At 33.3% G+C, this 19,423-nt stretch overlaps 1 protein-coding gene across 1 annotated transcript; it reads right to left on the bottom strand.

Annotated features, from left to right (window-relative positions):
* Positions 1 to 1,898: 1,898 nt before the first annotated feature.
* Positions 1,899 to 4,504, bottom strand: LOC127072507 (RISC-loading complex subunit tarbp2-like). Its single transcript, XM_051012943.1, has 2 exons — positions 4,160 to 4,504; positions 1,899 to 3,958 (listed from the first exon to the last, which is right to left on the bottom strand). Exons 1-2 carry the CDS (start codon positions 4,502 to 4,504, stop codon positions 3,176 to 3,178), a joined length of 1,128 nt encoding a protein of 375 aa, XP_050868900.1. The 3' UTR covers positions 1,899 to 3,175.
* Positions 4,505 to 19,423: the final 14,919 nt, after the last annotated feature.

The raw sequence follows: 19,423 nt of genomic DNA, 5'->3' as shown, positions 1-19,423 counted from the left end.
AATATGTACGCAGTCAAAAATTTTCATTGTACGGTATAGATTATTTTTATTTATATCAATTATTGTATAAACACAACCATAAGAAGTACAATATCATGTGGAATATTACGGGTAGACAACAATAATAGAATATATATATTTTCATCACAACTTAGTTAATTTTGTAATATTTTATATTGTATGTTATCAAAAATAAAAAAAAAATTATACAAAGATGAGAGGTCACTTTGATAAATCGCGCTGGGAACATTGCTTCCTTTTTTTTTCGACGATTCCTCCTTTTTTTTTCCCCCAAAGAAAAAAATTCAAATAGATATTAAATATTTTTTATATTATGCTTAGAAATTGAGAATTTTATTGTTTAAATATAAATTATGAAAACAATATAGCGTATGGATAATCTATCCAAGTTAACAAATGAAATAATTATATATTTATACTATTACATAGTATATCAATATAATCAAACATTACATAAGTTTCTCATCCGACACAAAGTTTCTTTTAAAGTGTTGGCAAATTGTGTTGCGTCTGCTTTTGTACTGGATTTGAAGGGAGAGCAACGAAAGAGAATATCGTTCTCTCGAGGATTATAACAACAACCGTAACCTTCTGGTACAACCGGACCGTAACACATAAATGACGATGTTTTATGAGGTACCTGTTGATTAGAGAATTACATCAAAACTTGTATCCACAATTGTAAACATGTTTATTCGGAATAACTATGTTTATTTCTTACTTGACTCGTTGTTAAATCATAGTATGTACTTTTAATATATGCAACATCCTTATACAATTCTGGAAGACACATTGATTCGATAGAAGCTATCATTTTTAAACCAAATAAGTGCCTATCGACACCTTGTCCAAATGAAGGCTGAGCAGAAAAATAAATTTTATATCTTTAAATAATTTGTTAATAGAAGACTTCATTAAAGCATCGAGTAGTTTGAAATAATCTTTCACTAATCGATATATTCATCTGATATCTAATAATGACCTCGGTTGCAGTCGTTTTGTTCGTTTATGGCTGTAAACATCATCTCTTTTCATTGTTTTTCATCCGTACATCCATCTTTACTCATGGCTTTTGCAAATGACACAGATTCGGTGCTAGTCCATCTGATACATTCTGTCCTTGCATTTTTAAATCTTCTTAATCCAGCGCTTCCATAATGATTAGGTGAAAAGAAAATCATAATTATTCTTTTGCTTGTTGTGTAATTTTGCACATAATAAATATAATTTTACGCATAGTTAATGTGCGTGTAGTAATTATATGACATTACATGTATGACACTTAATTAGATAGTAATATAAACCTACCTATAATTCCAGGAGAAGTTGCTAAATTACTCCACAATTGTATTGTTTTATATGGAATCTGAAATAATTTAACATCTTCGTACAAAGTTAAATAAATAATGTCAGATGATCTGGAAAAAGAAAAATAGCTTTGGGTTTTACTCCAACTTCTGTCCCATGTTTGACTAGTCTATAGCCCTCTAGAAGAATCTGATCGTTCCTCTTTCGTTTCTTACGAGACTTTACATTTATCATTAAAGACCTAGAAAAAAGATATATTTGTATATCATTTTATTATTAAGATATTATGATATTGTATATTGTATACTGACCTAGTAATACTATCATTTTCTTTGAGTTTGATGATACGATTGCTCCATCCGTTTTTATTATTGATCTTATCACTTTCCTTATCTAAAAGAGTTTCTTCATTTGGAGAAACTTTTTTTTGTGATTTAATTTTTCTGACCATGATACTCTGTCGTTTTCTCTGTAATATCTTTGTATCAGTCACAACTCTTTGATCATCAACAACTCATTTTTATTCACTATTGCAATTGGTTTACGATGTTCCCATCTAGTATACTTACATTTTCTTTGTAGATTTGTTGTAGGTTTAGCAATAAATGTATCCAAAATTTTTCTATTACAAATCACTCTCAAGTGTAGTTGTCTTATACTGAACAGCATTATTTCACAATTCCTTTAACACTTATTTATAGGTTATAAATAAAGCGGAAATTATCGCGTTTGAACGATTTTCATGAATAGCGTCCCTTCCTGTATATTTCAAATCAATTGACAATAAATTGGCAGCGATTAAGACGTATATCTTCAAACTTTCATTCATAACTTTTTAATAAAATAAATAATTAATTTTTTAATGTAATAAATAAGTAATTTTTTAATAAACAAATAAATAATAATGCAGAGAATAATGCAGAAATTAGAAGAAAAGCATTGACTGAAATACGGGTAAATTCATATATTCCCGCCTAATAACTTTTCAAACCAAAAATAACATGTTTCGAATAGGGAATTTTCTTTATACACGTAACACGATGACAAGTACTTTTACAGCCATTTTTATTTGCCTTTTGTTGTTACAATTTCGGTTCTTGTAAAACGTCAAGATTTTGTACTATATTTATACATTTACAGTTTCTTAGTTTACATATAACAAAGTCAAGGTAATAAAATATATTTATACGATTAAAATTTTACATTTTATATCAAATATCGAGACATAAAATATATTTGTACGCTTACAGTCTAACATTTTATATTGATCATTTATTTTTTATTTTCTTTTATAATAAATATTTCAAGTCTTAAATTCACTTTAATGGATTTTAAAAGTTTATAAAATATACTTATACGATTATAATTTCATAGATTATGTAAAGCCTCAAGGTATAAAATCTTTTTTAGGGTTACCATTACATTTGATTACTATTACGATTACGTTGCAATTACAACAACGATTACGACATCAATCATGATTACTAGTACGACTATGACTACGATCACAACACGATCACGATCAAGACTACGACTACGACTACGATCACGATAACGACCACGATTCTGATTCAGATTCTGACAACGATTAAGATTAAGATTAAGATTAAGATTAATATTAAGATAAAGATTCTGATTGCGACTACGACTACGACTACGACTACGACTACAACTACGATCACGATCAGGATTATTGTCACGATTATTGTCACGATTATTATCACAATTACAAACACAATTACGATTGTATAAATTGTGATATCAACATATATAAATTATAATACCAAAAAGTAAATGTCATAACGTAAAATTGTAAGAACAACTGTAAAAAATTAGACATTCATATTTACTCCAAGTATATTATAATCGTGTCAAGAATATTAACTAGAGCTATTGCTCCTGCAACCAACGAACTGTTATGTGCTCCAAATTGAACTATATCTAGAGGATTACTTATTTTAAAAGCAGTTATCTTTAGCAATGGATTCCTGCTATGTATAATCTTTTTTTCCATGGATAATTTCATTTTCTCTTCAATATATACTAAAATCTCCTGTTCCAGAGAAGTTACTCTTACGATGTCATATTTCTCTATATCCATAAAACTTCTCTTAAAGCCTTTGACAGTATTAAATATTTCAATTAATTTTTCCTCGCTACCATTACAAACAGTATTGTAAACGTACTGTTTGAATAACAAATGACGATTTTGTAATTCAATAACATCCTTTGGAAGTATTGGTCCTAGGTAACTCTTGATATTTGGATCTAGAAATTTTTTTTTCTTATTCGCTTGAGATTCGGTTTCGTTAAGTTTACAATTATCTACTTTTAAACTTAACTCGTTAAGAACATCTTTGTCTATTCCAGACAAATCGTCACAGTCTTTAAAAGGATTAGAAGATCCGCATTCATCTTTGTTTGCAACTGACGGATCATTAGTATTCGTGAGACGTTCTAGTATCTTTTTTGCTACACTTTGTTTGACTTGCTTTTTTCTAGTTCCTGTTGCTTCTTCAGTTATTGACCCTACTGTACAGGACATAGTAAACACTTTTTCGTGTGCTGGGCCAGTTATATTAGTAGTTTGATACTCTGCCTGCATTAATTTATTTTCTAAACAGTATTGCTAAAAAACCAGAAAACTTTCTTACGATCATGTTATAGACAAAAAGTATTTACAAAAAATATATAGTAAACTCTAAAGAGAATGATGATGAAAGTATATATATTCTATTAGATATGTATTTTTATATATATATATATATATATATGTATATATATTCACAGAATTAAATAGAGAAAAAATAATAATTTAAATGAGTCATACTTGTAAAGATCCAACATAATTTCTAAGGTCTTCATCCATTAATGTTGAATCTAGCAAAGCTGGTACTGATGAAGTATCAGGATAAATGTCGTTTGAAGATGATAGTGGTTTTGTCTTAGAAATGTCATTTGGGTCTTCCAACAATATTAACATATTCTGAGCTGCTTTCTGCTTCGCATCTTTTTTATTCAGAGCTTGTCCAATTGCTGAGAACTCTTTATATTGTACTTTAAAAGTAAATATATTTATTTGCTTACCAGTTTGTGAACGAAGCAATGTGTAAACTGGTAAGAAGCCCTCTTTCATTCCTAACTCTTGTAAAATCATTATTGCTGTTTTACCCATTTTACTGAATAAAAATAATTGAATGAGATGATATCGAAATTGAGAAATGTAACTTTTTCTTGAACGTTTTAACGTTTTTAAGAACTAATGAGAACTTAAAATTTTTTTTCCTATACGATGCAGTACACGCCCTTAACAAGAGAAGATGACTGACAAGTATTGTACGTTGGGCGTTGTGCTGATCACTTCTAACAAAGGGCCATAGGTATGGTCTACCTGGGAAAAAAGTTACCAGCAGATCTGTCTACTGCGCATTGCTCAATCGATTTTTCATGTACCTATATACATATGAAGTGAAATATTATTATTATTATTTTATATTACATGAAAACATAATATTAATAAAAAATTAAGTGCATATGTATATATATATGTGTGCGTGTGTGTAAGCATATATATATACATATATATATATATATATATATATACATACGCATATATAATATATATACATATATAAACATATATACATGTATATATATTATATACCGCATTACATAGGACAAGATTCAACATCATGGGACAAAAGAACAAGACTTCTCGATGTTACTCGCTAAATATTTTCCATTTCATTTTTTTTCTCACTTATTGTCGTCCACTGATTGTTGGTTATTTTCGTTTGTCTTTAAATACTAGCGTATATATGAGTAAAATGTGCTGACGTAATAAGTCCCTTTAAAAGGCATACATGGAAGGAGAAATTCAGCAAGATGGTGGAAATACAATTACTATTGAACTTAGAAAATACGTGGAATTATGGGTATATTTAGGTCAATTTTCTTGAAATATTATATACACGAAAGCTTTCTTTATTCGAATTGATAATATTTCTGCTTGTAATACGTTATATAATTACATGCTAAATTATTTTTAAAATTCGATCGGTTGAACAGAGGAGAGTATACAAATATGTACGCAGTCAAAAATTTTCATTGTACGGTATAGATTATTTTTATTTATATCAATTATTGTATAAACACAACCATAAGAAGTACAATATCATGTGGAATATTACGGGTAGACAACAATAATAGAATATATATATTTTCATCACAACTTTGTTAATTTTGTAATATTTTATATTGTATGTTATCAAAAATAAAAAAAAAATTATACAAAGATGAGAGGTCACTTTGATAAATCGCGCTGGGAACATTGCTTCCTTTTTTTTTCGACGATTCCTCCTTTTTTTTTCCCCCAAAGAAAAAAATTCAAATAGATATTAAATATTTTTTATATTATGCTTAGAAATTGAGAATTTTATTGTTTAAATATAAATTATGAAAACAATATAGCGTATGGATAATCTATCCAAGTTAACAAATGAAATAATTATATATTTATACTATTACATAGTATATCAATATAATCAAACATTACATAAGTTTCTCATCCGACACAAAGTTTCTTTTAAAGTGTTGGCAAATTGTGTTGCGTCTGCTTTTGTACTGGATTTGAAGGGAGAGCAACGAAAGAGAATATCGTTCTCTCGAGGATTATAACAACAACCGTAACCTTCTGGTACAACCGGACCGTAACACATAAATGACGATGTTTTATGAGGTACCTGTTGATTAGAGAATTACATCAAAACTTGTATCCACAATTGTAAACATGTTTATTCGGAATAACTATGTTTATTTCTTACTTGACTCGTTGTTAAATCATAGTATGTACTTTTAATATATGCAACATCCTTATACAATTCTGGAAGACACATTGATTCGATAGAAGCTATCATTTTTAAACCAAATAAGTGCCTATCGACACCTTGTCCAAATGAAGGCTGAGCAGAAAAATAAATTTTATATCTTTAAATAATTTGTTAATAGAAGACTTCATTAAAGCATCGAGTAGTTTGAAATAATCTTTCACTAATCGATATATTCATCTGATATCTAATAATGACCTCGGTTGCAGTCGTTTTGTTCGTTTATGGCTGTAAACATCATCTCTTTTCATTGTTTTTCATCCGTACATCCATCTTTACTCATGGCTTTTGCAAATGACACAGATTCGGTGCTAGTCCATCTGATACATTCTGTCCTTGCATTTTTAAATCTTCTTAATCCAGCGCTTCCATAATGATTAGGTGAAAAGAAAATCATAATTATTCTTTTGCTTCTTGTGTAATTTTGCACATAATAAATATAATTTTACGCATAGTTAATGTGCGTGTAGTAATTATATGACATTACATGTATGACACTTAATTAGATAGTAATATAAACCTACCTATAATTCCAGGAGAAGTTGCTAAATTACTCCACAATTGTATTGTTTTATATGGAATCTGAAATAATTTAACATCTTCGTACAAAGTTAAATAAATAATGTCAGATGATCTGGAAAAAGAAAAATAGCTTTGGGTTTTACTCCAACTTCTGTCCCATGTTTGACTAGTCTATAGCCCTCTAGAAGAATCTGATCGTTCTTCTTTCGTTTCTTACGAGACTTTACATTTATCATTAAAGACCTAGAAAAAAGATATATTTGTATATCATTTTATTATTAAGATATTATGATATTGTATATTGTATACTGACCTAGTAATACTATCATTTTCTTTGAGTTTGATGATACGATTACTCCATCCGTTTTTATTATTGATCTTATCACTTTCCTTATCTAAAAGAGTTTCTTCATTTGGAGAAACTTTTTTTTGTGATTTAATTTTTCTGACCATGATACTCTGTCGTTTTCTCTGTAATATCTTTGTATCAGTCACATCTCTTTGATCATCAACAACTCATTTTTATTCACTATTGCAATTGGTTTACGATGTTCCCATCTAGTATACTTACATTTTCTTTGTAGATTTGTTGTAGGTTTAGCAATAAATGTATCCAAAATTTTTCTATTACAAATCACTCTCAAGTGTAGTTGTCTTATACTGAACAGCATTATTTCACAATTCCTTTAACACTTATTTATAGGTTATAAATAAAGCGGAAATTATCGCGTTTGAACGATTTTCATGAATAGCGTCCCTTCCTGTATATTTCAAATCAATTGACAATAAATTGGCAGCGATTAAGACGTATATCTTCAAACTTTCATTCATAACTTTTTAATAAAATAAATAATTAATTTTTTAATGTAATAAATAAGTAATTTTTTAATAAACAAATAAATAATAATGCAGAGAATAATGCAGAAATTAGAAGAAAAGCATTGACTGAAATACGGGTAAATTCATATATTCCCGCCTAATAACTTTTCAAACCAAAAATAACATGTTTCGAATAGGGAATTTTCTTTATACACGTAACACGATGACAAGTACTTTTACAGCCATTTTTATTTGCCTTTTGTTGTTACAATTTCGGTTCTTGTAAAACGTCAAGATTTTGTACTATATTTATACATTTACAGTTTCTTAGTTTACATATAACAAAGTCAAGGTAATAAAATATATTTATACGATTAAAATTTTACATTTTATATCAAATATCGAGATATAAAATATATTTGTACGCTTACAGTTTAACATTTTATAATGATCATTTATTTTTTATTTTCTTTTATAATAAATATTTCAGGTTTTAAATTAATTTTAATAGATTTTAAATGTTTATAAAATATACTTATACGATTATAATTTCATAGATTATGTAAAGCCTCAAGGTATAAAATCTTTTTTAGGGTAACTCAATTAAAATAATAACTAAATAAAAGTAACTTAAATAAAAGTAATTACAGTTGATTACTATTACGATTACGTTGCAATTACAACAACGGTTACATCCATCATGATTACGACTACGACTACGACTTCGATCACATCACGATTAAAAGCACGAGCACTATTACGACTACAACTACAACTACAACTACATTCACGATCACGTCTACGATTCTGATTCCGAATAAGATTAAGATTAAGATTAAGATTAAGATTAAGATTAACATTAAGAGTCCGATTACGACTACGACTACGACTACGACTACGACTACGATCACGATCACGATTATTGTCACGATTGTTATCACAATTACGAACACAGTTACGATTGTATAAATTGTGATATCGACATATATAAATTATAGTATCAAAAAGTAAATGTCACAACGTAGAATTGTAAGAAATATGGGCGTGTACGGCGCGACGAGTCCTTTCCAATGCCCTCGCACCGGTTGTTCTAGGTGCTACAGTTTCGGAGGAAAAAATTGTTAAAGAAAAATTTTTTTTTTCTTTGTTCCGTTTTATCCGTTGTAACTCGGCTCCTATGGGTCAGATCTGGATGAAGAAAATATGGCCGTGTAGGAGGCGACGAGCCCTTTCCAATACCCTCGGTCCGGTTGTTCTAGGTGCTATAGTTTTGGAGAAAAAAATTGTTAAAGAAAAATTTTTTTTTCCTTTGTACCCTTTAAACCGTTATTACTCGGCTCCTATTGGTCAGATCTGGATGAAAAAAATATCGTCGTGTACGGCGCGACGAGCCCTTTCCCATGCCCTCGGTCCGGTTGTTCTAGGTTCTACAGTTTCGGAGAAGAAAATTGTTAAAGAAAAATTTTTTTTTCCTTTGTTCCCTTTAAACCGTTATAACTCGGCTCCTATTGGTGAGATCTGGATGAAAAAAATATGGGCGTGTAGGGCGCGACGAGCCCTTTCCAATGGCCTCGGTCCGGTTGTTCGAGGTGCTACAGTTTCGGAGAAAATAATTGTTAAAGAAAAATTTTTTTTTCCTTTGTTCCCTTTAAACCGTTATAACTCGGCTCCTATTGGTGAGATCTGGATGAAAAAAATATGGGCGTGTAGGGCGCGACGAGCCCTTTCCAATGACCTCGGTCCGGTTGTTCTAGGTGCTATTGTTTCGGAAAAAAAAATTGTTAAAGAAAAATTTTTTTTCCTTTGTTCCATTTAAACCGTTATAACTCGGCTCCTATTGGTCAGATCTGGATGAAAAAAAATATGGGCGTGTACGGCGCGACGAGCCCTTTCCAATGCCCTCGCTCCGGTTGTTCTAAGTGCTATAGTTTCGGAGAAAAAAATTGTTAAAGAAAAATTTTTTTTTCCTTTGTTCCCTTTAAACCGTTATAACTCGGCTCCTTTTGGTCAGCTCTGGATGAAAAAAATATGGGCGTGTAGTGCGCGACGAACCCTTTCCAATGCCCTCACTCCGGTTGTTCTAGGTGCTATAGTTTCGGAGAAAAAAATTGTTAAAGAAAAATTTTTTTTTCCATTGTTCCCTCTAAACCGTTATAACTCGGCTCCTATTGGTCTGATCTGGATGAAAAAAATATGGGCGTGTAGGGCGCGACGAGCCCTTTCCAATGCCCTCGGTCCGGTTGTTCTATGTCCTAGAGTTTCGGAGAAAACAATTGTTAAAGAAAAATTTTTTTTTCCTTTGTTGCATTTAAACAGTTTTAACTCGGCTCCTATTGGTGAGATCTGGATGAAAAAAATATGGGCGTGTAGGGCGCGACGAGCCCTTTCCAATGACCTCGGTCCGGTTGTTCTATGTCCTAGAGTTTCGGAGACAAAAATTGTTAAAGAAAAATTTTTTTTTCCTTTGTTCCCTTTAAACCGTTATTACTCGGCTCCTATTGGTCAGATCTGGATGAAAAAAATATGCGCGTGTAGGACGCGACGAGACCCTTCCAATGACCTCGGTCCGGTTGTTCTAGGTGCTATCGTTTCGGAGAAAAAAATTGTTAAAGAAAAATTTTTTTTTCCTTTGTTCCGTTTAAACCGTTATAACTCGGCTCCTATTGGTCAGATCTGGATGAAAAAAATATGGGCGTGTAGGGCGCGACGAGCCCTTTCCAATGACCTCGGTCCGGTTGTTCTATGTCCTAGAGTTTCGGAGACAAAAATTGTTAAATAAAAATTTTTTTTTCCTTTGTTCCCTTTAAACCGTTATAACTCGGCTCCTATTGGTGAGATCTGGATGAAAAAAATATGGGCGTGTAGGGCGCGACGAGCCCTTTCCAATGACCTCGGTCCGGTTGTTCTAGGTGCTATTGTTTCGGAAAAAAAAATTGTTAAAAAAAAATTTTTTTTCCTTTGTTCCATTTAAACCGTTATAACTCGGCTCCTATTGGTCAGATCTGGATGAAAAAAAATATGGGCGTGTACGGCGCGACGAGCCCTTTCCAATGCCCTCGCTCCGGTTGTTCTAAGTGCTATAGTTTCGGAGAAAAAAATTGTTAAAGAAAAATTTTTTTTTCCTTTGTTCCGTTTAAACCGTTATAACTCGGCTCCTATTGGTCAGATCTGGATGAAAAAAATATCGTCGTGTACGGCGCGACGAGCCCTTTCCAATGGCCTCGGTCCGGTTGTTCGAGGTGCTACAGTTTCGGAGAAAAAAATTGTTAAAGAAAAATTATTTTTTCCTTTGTTCCGTTTAAACCGTTATAACTCGGCTCCTATTGGTCAGATCTGGATGAAAAAAATATCGTCGTGTACGGCGCGACGAGCCCTTTCCAATGGCCTCGGTCCGGTTGTTCGAGGTGCTACAGTTTCGGAGAAAAAAATTGTTAAAGAAAAATTTTTTTTTCCTTTGTTCCCTTTAAACCGTTATAACTCGGCTCCTATTGGTGAGATCTGGATGAAAAAAATATGGGCGTGTAGGGCGCGACGAGCCCTTTCCAATGACCTCGGTGCGGTTGTTCTAGGTGCTATTGTTTCGGAAAAAAAAATTGTTAAAAAAAAATTTTTTTTCCTTTGTTCCATTTAAACCGTTATAACTCGGCTCCTATTGGTCAGATCTGGATGAAAAAAAATATGGGCGTGTACGGCGCGACGAGCCCTTTCCAATGCCCTCGCTCCGGTTGTTCTAAGTGCTATAGTTTCGGAGAAAAAAATTGTTAAAGAAAAATTTTTTTTTCCTTTGTTCCCTTTAAACCGTTATAACTCGGCTCCTTTTGGTCAGCTCTGGATGAAAAAAATATGGGCGTGTACGGCGCGACGAGCCCTTTCCAATGCCCTCGCTCCGGTTGTTCTAAGTGCTATAGTTTCGGAGAAAAAAATTGTTAAAGAAAAATTTTCTTTTCCTTTGTTCCCTTTAAACCGTTATAACTCGGCTCCTATTGGTCAGATCTGGATGAAAAAAATATGGGCGTGTAGTGCGCGACGAGCCCTTTCCAATGCCCTCACTCCGGTTGTTCTAGGTGCTATAGTTTCGGAGAAAAAAATTGTTAAAGAAAAATTTTTTTTTCCATTGTTCCCTCTAAACCGTTATAACTCGGCTCCTATTGGTCTGATCTGGATGAAAAAAATATGGGCGTGTAGGGCGCGACGAGCCCTTTCCAATGAGCTCGGTCCGGTTGTTATATGTCCTAGAGTTTCGGAGACAAAAATTGTTAAAGAAAAATTTTTTTTTCCTTTGTTCCCTTTAAACCGTTATTACTCGGCTCCTATTGGTCAGATCTGGATGAAAAAAATATGCGCGTGTAGGACGCGACGAGACCCTTCCAATGACCTCGGTCCGGTTGTTCTAGGTGCTATCGTTTCGGAGAAAAAAATTGTTAAAGAAAAATTTTTTTTTCCTTTGTTCCGTTTAAACCGTTATAACTCGGCTCCTATTGGTCAGATCTGGATGAAAAAAATATGGGCGTGTAGGGCGCGACGAGCCCTTTCCAATGACCTCGGTCCGGTTGTTCTATGTCCTAGAGTTTCGGAGACAAAAATTGTTAAAGAAAAATTTTTTTTTCCTTTGTTCCCTTTAAACCGTTATTACTCGGCTCCTATTGGTCAGATCTGGATGAAAAAAATATGCGCGTGTAGGACGCGACGAGACCCTTCCAATGACCTCGGTCCGGTTGTTCTAGGTGCTATCGTTTCGGAGAAAAAAATTGTTAAAGAAAAATTTTTTTTTCCTTTGTTCCGTTTAAACCGTTATAACTCGGCTCCTATTGGTCAGATCTGGATGAAAAAAATATCGTCGTGTACGGCGCGACGAGCCCTTTCCAATGGCCTCGGTCCGGTTGTTCGAGGTGCTACAGTTTCGGAGAAAAAAATTGTTAAAGAAAAATTTTTTTTTCCTTTGTTCCCTTTAAACCGTTATAACTCGGCTCCTATTGGTGAGATCTGGATGAAAAAAATATGGGCGTGTAGTGCGCGACGAGCCCTTTCCAATGCCCTCGCTCCGGTTGTTCTAAGTGCTATAGTTTCGGAGAAAAAAATTGTTAAAGAAAAATTTTCTTTTCCTTTGTTCCCTTTAAACCGTTATAACTCGGCTCCTATTGGTCAGATCTGGATGAAAAAAATATGGGCGTGTAGGGCGCGACGAGCCCTTTCCAATGGCCTCGGTCCGGTTGTTCGAGGTGCTACAGTTTCGGAGAAAAAAATTGTTAAAGAAAAATTTTTTTTTCCTTTGTTCCCTTTAAACCGTTATAACTCGGCTCCTATTGGTGAGATCTGGATGAAAAAAATATGGGCGTGTAGGGCGCGACGAGCCCTTTCCAATGACCTCGGTGCGGTTGTTCTAGGTGCTATTGTTTCGGAAAAAAAAATTGTTAAAAAAAAATTTTTTTTCCTTTGTTCCATTTAAACCGTTATAACTCGGCTCCTATTGGTCAGATCTGGATGAAAAAAAATATGGGCGTGTACGGCGCGACGAGCCCTTTCCAATGCCCTCGCTCCGGTTGTTCTAAGTGCTATAGTTTCGGAGAAAAAAATTGTTAAAGAAAAATTTTTTTTTCCTTTGTTCCCTTTAAACCGTTATAACTCGGCTCCTTTTGGTCAGCTCTGGATGAAAAAAATATCGTCGTGTACGGCGCGACGAGCCCTTTCCAATGGCCTCGGTCCGGTTGTTCGAGGTGCTACAGTTTCGGAGAAAAAAATTGTTAAAGAAAAATTTTTTTTTCCTTTGTTCCGTTTAAACCGTTATAACTCGGCTCCTATTGGTCAGATCTGGATGAAAAAAATATCGTCGTGTACGGCGCGACGAGCCCTTTCCAATGGCCTCGGTCCGGTTGTTCGAGGTGCTACAGTTTCGGAGAAAAAAATTGTTAAAGAAAAATTTTTTTTTCCTTTGTTCCCTTTAAACCGTTATAACTCGGCTCCTATTGGTGAGATCTGGATGAAAAAAATATGGGCGTGTAGGGCGCGACGAGCCCTTTCCAATGACCTCGGTGCGGTTGTTCTAGGTGCTATTGTTTCGGAAAAAAAAATTGTTAAAAAAAAATTTTTTTTCCTTTGTTCCATTTAAACCGTTATAACTCGGCTCCTATTGGTCAGATCTGGATGAAAAAAAATATGGGCGTGTACGGCGCGACGAGCCCTTTCCAATGCCCTCGCTCCGGTTGTTCTAAGTGCTATAGTTTCGGAGAAAAAAATTGTTAAAGAAAAATTTTTTTTTCCTTTGTTCCCTTTAAACCGTTATAACTCGGCTCCTTTTGGTCAGCTCTGGATGAAAAAAATATGGGCGTGTACGGCGCGACGAGCCCTTTCCAATGCCCTCGCTCCGGTTGTTCTAAGTGCTATAGTTTCGGAGAAAAAAATTGTTAAAGAAAAATTTTCTTTTCCTTTGTTCCCTTTAAACCGTTATAACTCGGCTCCTATTGGTCAGATCTGGATGAAAAAAATATGGGCGTGTAGTGCGCGACGAGCCCTTTCCAATGCCCTCACTCCGGTTGTTCTAGGTGCTATAGTTTCGGAGAAAAAAATTGTTAAAGAAAAATTTTTTTTTCCATTGTTCCCTCTAAACCGTTATAACTCGGCTCCTATTGGTCTGATCTGGATGAAAAAAATATGGGCGTGTAGGGCGCGACGAGCCCTTTCCAATGAGCTCGGTCCGGTTGTTATATGTCCTAGAGTTTCGGAGACAAAAATTGTTAAAGAAAAATTTTTTTTTCCTTTGTTCCCTTTAAACCGTTATTACTCGGCTCCTATTGGTCAGATCTGGATGAAAAAAATATGCGCGTGTAGGACGCGACGAGACCCTTCCAATGACCTCGGTCCGGTTGTTCTAGGTGCTATCGTTTCGGAGAAAAAAATTGTTAAAGAAAAATTTTTTTTTCCTTTGTTCCGTTTAAACCGTTATAACTCGGCTCCTATTGGTCAGATCTGGATGAAAAAAATATGGGCGTGTAGGGCGCGACGAGCCCTTTCCAATGACCTCGGTCCGGTTGTTCTATGTCCTAGAGTTTCGGAGACAAAAATTGTTAAAGAAAAATTTTTTTTTCCTTTGTTCCCTTTAAACCGTTATTACTCGGCTCCTATTGGTCAGATCTGGATGAAAAAAATATGCGCGTGTAGGACGCGACGAGACCCTTCCAATGACCTCGGTCCGGTTGTTCTAGGTGCTATCGTTTCGGAGAAAAAAATTGTTAAAGAAAAATTTTTTTTTCCTTTGTTCCGTTTAAACCGTTATAACTCGGCTCCTATTGGTCAGATCTGGATGAAAAAAATATCGTCGTGTACGGCGCGACGAGCCCTTTCCAATGGCCTCGGTCCGGTTGTTCGAGGTGCTACAGTTTCGGAGAAAAAAATTGTTAAAGAAAAATTTTTTTTTCCTTTGTTCCCTTTAAACCGTTATAACTCGGCTCCTATTGGTGAGATCTGGATGAAAAAAATATGGGCGTGTAGTGCGCGACGAGCCCTTTCCAATGCCCTCGCTCCGGTTGTTCTAAGTGCTATAGTTTCGGAGAAAAAAATTGTTAAAGAAAAATTTTCTTTTCCTTTGTTCCCTTTAAACCGTTATAACTCGGCTCCTATTGGTCAGATCTGGATGAAAAAAATATGGGCGTGTAGGGCGCGACGAGCCCTTTCCAATGGCCTCGGTCCGGTTGTTCGAGGTGCTACAGTTTCGGAGAAAAAAATTGTTAAAGAAAAATTTTTTTTTCCTTTGTTCCCTTTAAACCGTTATAACTCGGCTCCTATTGGTGAGATCTGGATGAAAAAAATATGGGCGTGTAGGGCGCGACGAGCCCTTTCCAATGACCTCGGTGCGGTTGTTCTAGGTGCTATTGTTTCGGAAAAAAAAATTGTTAAAAAAAAATTTTTTTTCCTTTGTTCCATTTAAACCGTTATAACTCGGCTCCTATTGGTCAGATCTGGATGAAAAAAAATATGGGCGTGTACGGCGCGACGAGCCCTTTCCAATGCCCTCGCTCCGGTTGTTCTAAGTGCTATAGTTTCGGAGAAAAAAATTGTTAAAGAAAAATTTTTTTTTCCTTTGTTCCCTTTAAACCGTTATAACTCGGCTCCTTTTGGTCAGCTCTGGATGAAAAAAATATGGGCGTGTACGGCGCGACGAGCCCTTTCCAATGCCCTCGCTCCGGTTGTTCTAAGTGCTATAGTTTCGGAGAAAAAAATTGTTAAAGAAAAATTTTCTTTTCCTTTGTTCCCTTTAAACCGTTATAACTCGGCTCCTATTGGTCAGATCTGGATGAAAAAAATATGGGCGTGTAGTGCGCGACGAGCCCTTTCCAATGCCCTCACTCCGGTTGTTCTAGGTGCTATAGTTTCGGAGAAAAAAATTGTTAAAGAAAAATTTTTTTTTCCATTGTTCCCTCTAAACCGTTATAACTCGGCTCCTATTGGTCTGATCTGGATGAAAAAAATATGGGCGTGTAGGGCGCGACGAGCCCTTTCCAATGAGCTCGGTCCGGTTGTTATATGTCCTAGAGTTTCGGAGACAAAAATTGTTAAAGAAAAATTTTTTTTTCCTTTGTTCCCTTTAAACCGTTATTACTCGGCTCCTATTGGTCAGATCTGGATGAAAAAAATATGCGCGTGTAGGACGCGACGAGACCCTTCCAATGACCTCGGTCCGGTTGTTCTAGGTGCTATCGTTTCGGAGAAAAAAATTGTTAAAGAAAAATTTTTTTTTCCTTTGTTCCGTTTAAACCGTTATAACTCGGCTCCTATTGGTCAGATCTGGATGAAAAAAATATGGGCGTGTAGGGCGCGACGAGCCCTTTCCAATGACCTCGGTCCGGTTGTTCTATGTCCTAGAGTTTCGGAGACAAAAATTGTTAAAGAAAAATTTTTTTTTCCTTTGTTCCCTTTAAACCGTTATTACTCGGCTCCTATTGGTCAGATCTGGATGAAAAAAATATGGGCGTGTAGGACGCGACGAGACCCTTCCAATGACCTCGGTCCGGTTGTTCTAGGTGCTATCGTTTCGGAGAAAAAAATTGTTAAAGAAAAATTTTTTTTTCCTTTGTTCCGTTTAAACCGTTATAACTCGGCTCCTATTGGTCAGATCTGGATGAAAAAAATATCGTCGTGTACGGCGCGACGAGCCCTTTCCAATGGCCTCGGTCCGGTTGTTCGAGGTGCTACAGTTTCGGAGAAAAAAATTGTTAAAGAAAAATTTTTTTTTCCTTTGTTCCCTTTAAACCGTTATAACTCGGCTCCTATTGGTGAGATCTGGATGAAAAAAATATGGGCGTGTAGTGCGCGACGAGCCCTTTCCAATGCCCTCGCTCCGGTTGTTCTAAGTGCTATAGTTTCGGAGAAAAAAATTGTTAAAGAAAAATTTTCTTTTCCTTTGTTCCCTTTAAACCGTTATAACTCGGCTCCTATTGGTCAGATCTGGATGAAAAAAATATGGGCGTGTAGGGCGCGACGAGCCCTTTCCAATGGCTTCGGTCCGGTTGTTCTAGGTGCCACAGTTTCGGAGAAAAAAATTGTTAAAGAAAAATTTTTTTTTCCTTTGTTCCCTTTAAACCGTTATAACTCGGCTCCTTTTGGTCAGCTCTGGATGAAAAAAATATTTAAAATTAATTCTAAAACTCTAGAAAAAGGATTCAGTAAAAGGATTTAATAGAATATCTAATATGAAAGGAAATTTTCAACTAAGTAAAACATTCTTGTAAAATATTAATTCTGTAAAAGGCAAAAATTTTGTTGAAATATTAAAACTTAATAGGATTAATACAAATGAAACATCATCTACTTCACAAATTAATATGCACGAAGTCAAAAAAAAATTGGAGATAAAAGATCTATAATATGACTTAATATTAATATTTTCAGCAAATATTAGTATATGACAACATATACAGAATTATATACAAAACATAATATTTGTATTTTAGAGATTGATGTTACTAGCATTTATTAATTGATTAAAAATACATTACATAAAAAAAATATCAAATCAAAAGAATGGTGCAAAAAAATCTCTGACTTTATAAAAGCAAAAGAATTATATGAACAAATACTAATGGAAATTTTATCTTCATTTGTGATGTAATTAAAGAAACTGTAAAAGAAATAGTTCAGAAACGTTTAAAAAACATTTACAACTGTATAAGAACAATTCACTACATTTGAAAAATTGTCTAGAAAAAATTCTTTTTAGTAATTAAAATAAACAATCTTTAATAAAATTGCAACTATAGATGTTGCTATTGCTTCCAAAGTATTATGTATTTTCTAACAAAATTTTAATATATTTACTAATATGTTTCTGTACTTTTTTTAGGTTATAGAAAGATTTTACGGGTTTAGTATTAATTTTCCAAAAAAAAGGAAGCTTGCAAAAATTAATGATGATATAGAACATGAATTAAGAATGGTAATGTTTTAAGATATATTAATCATAATATTTTATCATACATAATAGTATTGTTTATTACATATATGCTTTTATGTATTTTATCTATATATATTTCAATGATGTTTTAGACTTACCATAATGCAAAACTAAAATTGAAACAATTGAATGCTTTGTTAAAATTGAAATTAAAACTAGATCGAAAAATAAAAGTTGTAAACATTACGTCATCAGGTAAACATCAACAAAAAAGAAAATTGATAAAATAGAATGAAGGTACTGAAGTAACTAAATAAATTTATAAAATAATATATTTATAAAACTAACTAAATTTATAAAATTCTACTTTGTATTATTTGATACAAAAGTTCGTTTATATTATCATTATTATATCATAATTATTTTATATTACTATTGCTCTGATTCCTACATTGTTTTCTATAGCAAATAATAAAGTTGATTTAACAAATAACATTTTAATTACAGTACCATATACAATATTATATTTAAAATTTTAATAATCTATTTTTGTATGAATAAGTTAATTATTTACAATAATATTCATTACTGCTTTAAATTTGTCCTTGTAAGAAAATCATGATGCTCCAATTTGAAACTCAAAAGAGAGTAAATTGAAGGGAGGAGTGTAAATTCATTTTGGTTTTTTTTTTAATCCTCTGTAATGGTACTGCACTCCCATAATACCATATATTGATTATATAAAAGCTATGGGCATTTTGCTATGGCATAGAACAATCGCACCTTACTTCTCGGTATTGTAGAATTTAAATCTAAGTTGAGTGATAAAAACAAATAATAAAAATATTTTTTGTACTTTATGGATCTAAAAAATGAAATTAAAAATTATACTTCCAATATTAATTTATTGTTTCTATATGCACATTGTTTGTTATAAATGTATTTAATATTATTTATTATTATATTTTAAAAGCTTTTTTATTATTATAAAAATGCTTGCGTTTAACGCCAATCAAATTCAAACAATATTATTGAACTGTTTTAAATATATTTTTTATTTAAATTTGTCGAAGTTCTATTTTTATTATAATTTTAAAAACATTATCAAAATATATTTTTTAATAAGAGTCTAATATAAAAAGTATGACAACAAATCCTTCTATTACTTCTTATCTACAAAATTGGTTTGGTGTTCAATTTATTAAAGAAGTAAAAAGGAGAAAGAAACAAGTTTTATATATGATATTAATAGATGCAAATACTCCAATAGATACAATCCCCACATGTTGTCCTATAACTGCTGTATTTAATATCCATGAAAATGATTCGATGATAAAGAAAATTAAAAATTTTTCTCTGTTTGAGAACGATTAATATACGATAAAAAAGATATCTCTTAGAACAATAAACATAACAATCGAATCTTTTGTCACTGTTAACAAATATTTTACTGTTTACGAAATGAAGGATCGTTTTTAAATTT

Source organism: Vespula vulgaris, unplaced genomic scaffold (genome assembly GCF_905475345.1).
Source record: "Vespula vulgaris unplaced genomic scaffold, iyVesVulg1.1, whole genome shotgun sequence".
Taxonomy (NCBI): Eukaryota; Metazoa; Arthropoda; class Insecta; order Hymenoptera; family Vespidae; genus Vespula; species Vespula vulgaris.
This window is presented reverse-complemented; position numbering and strand designations above follow the sequence as displayed.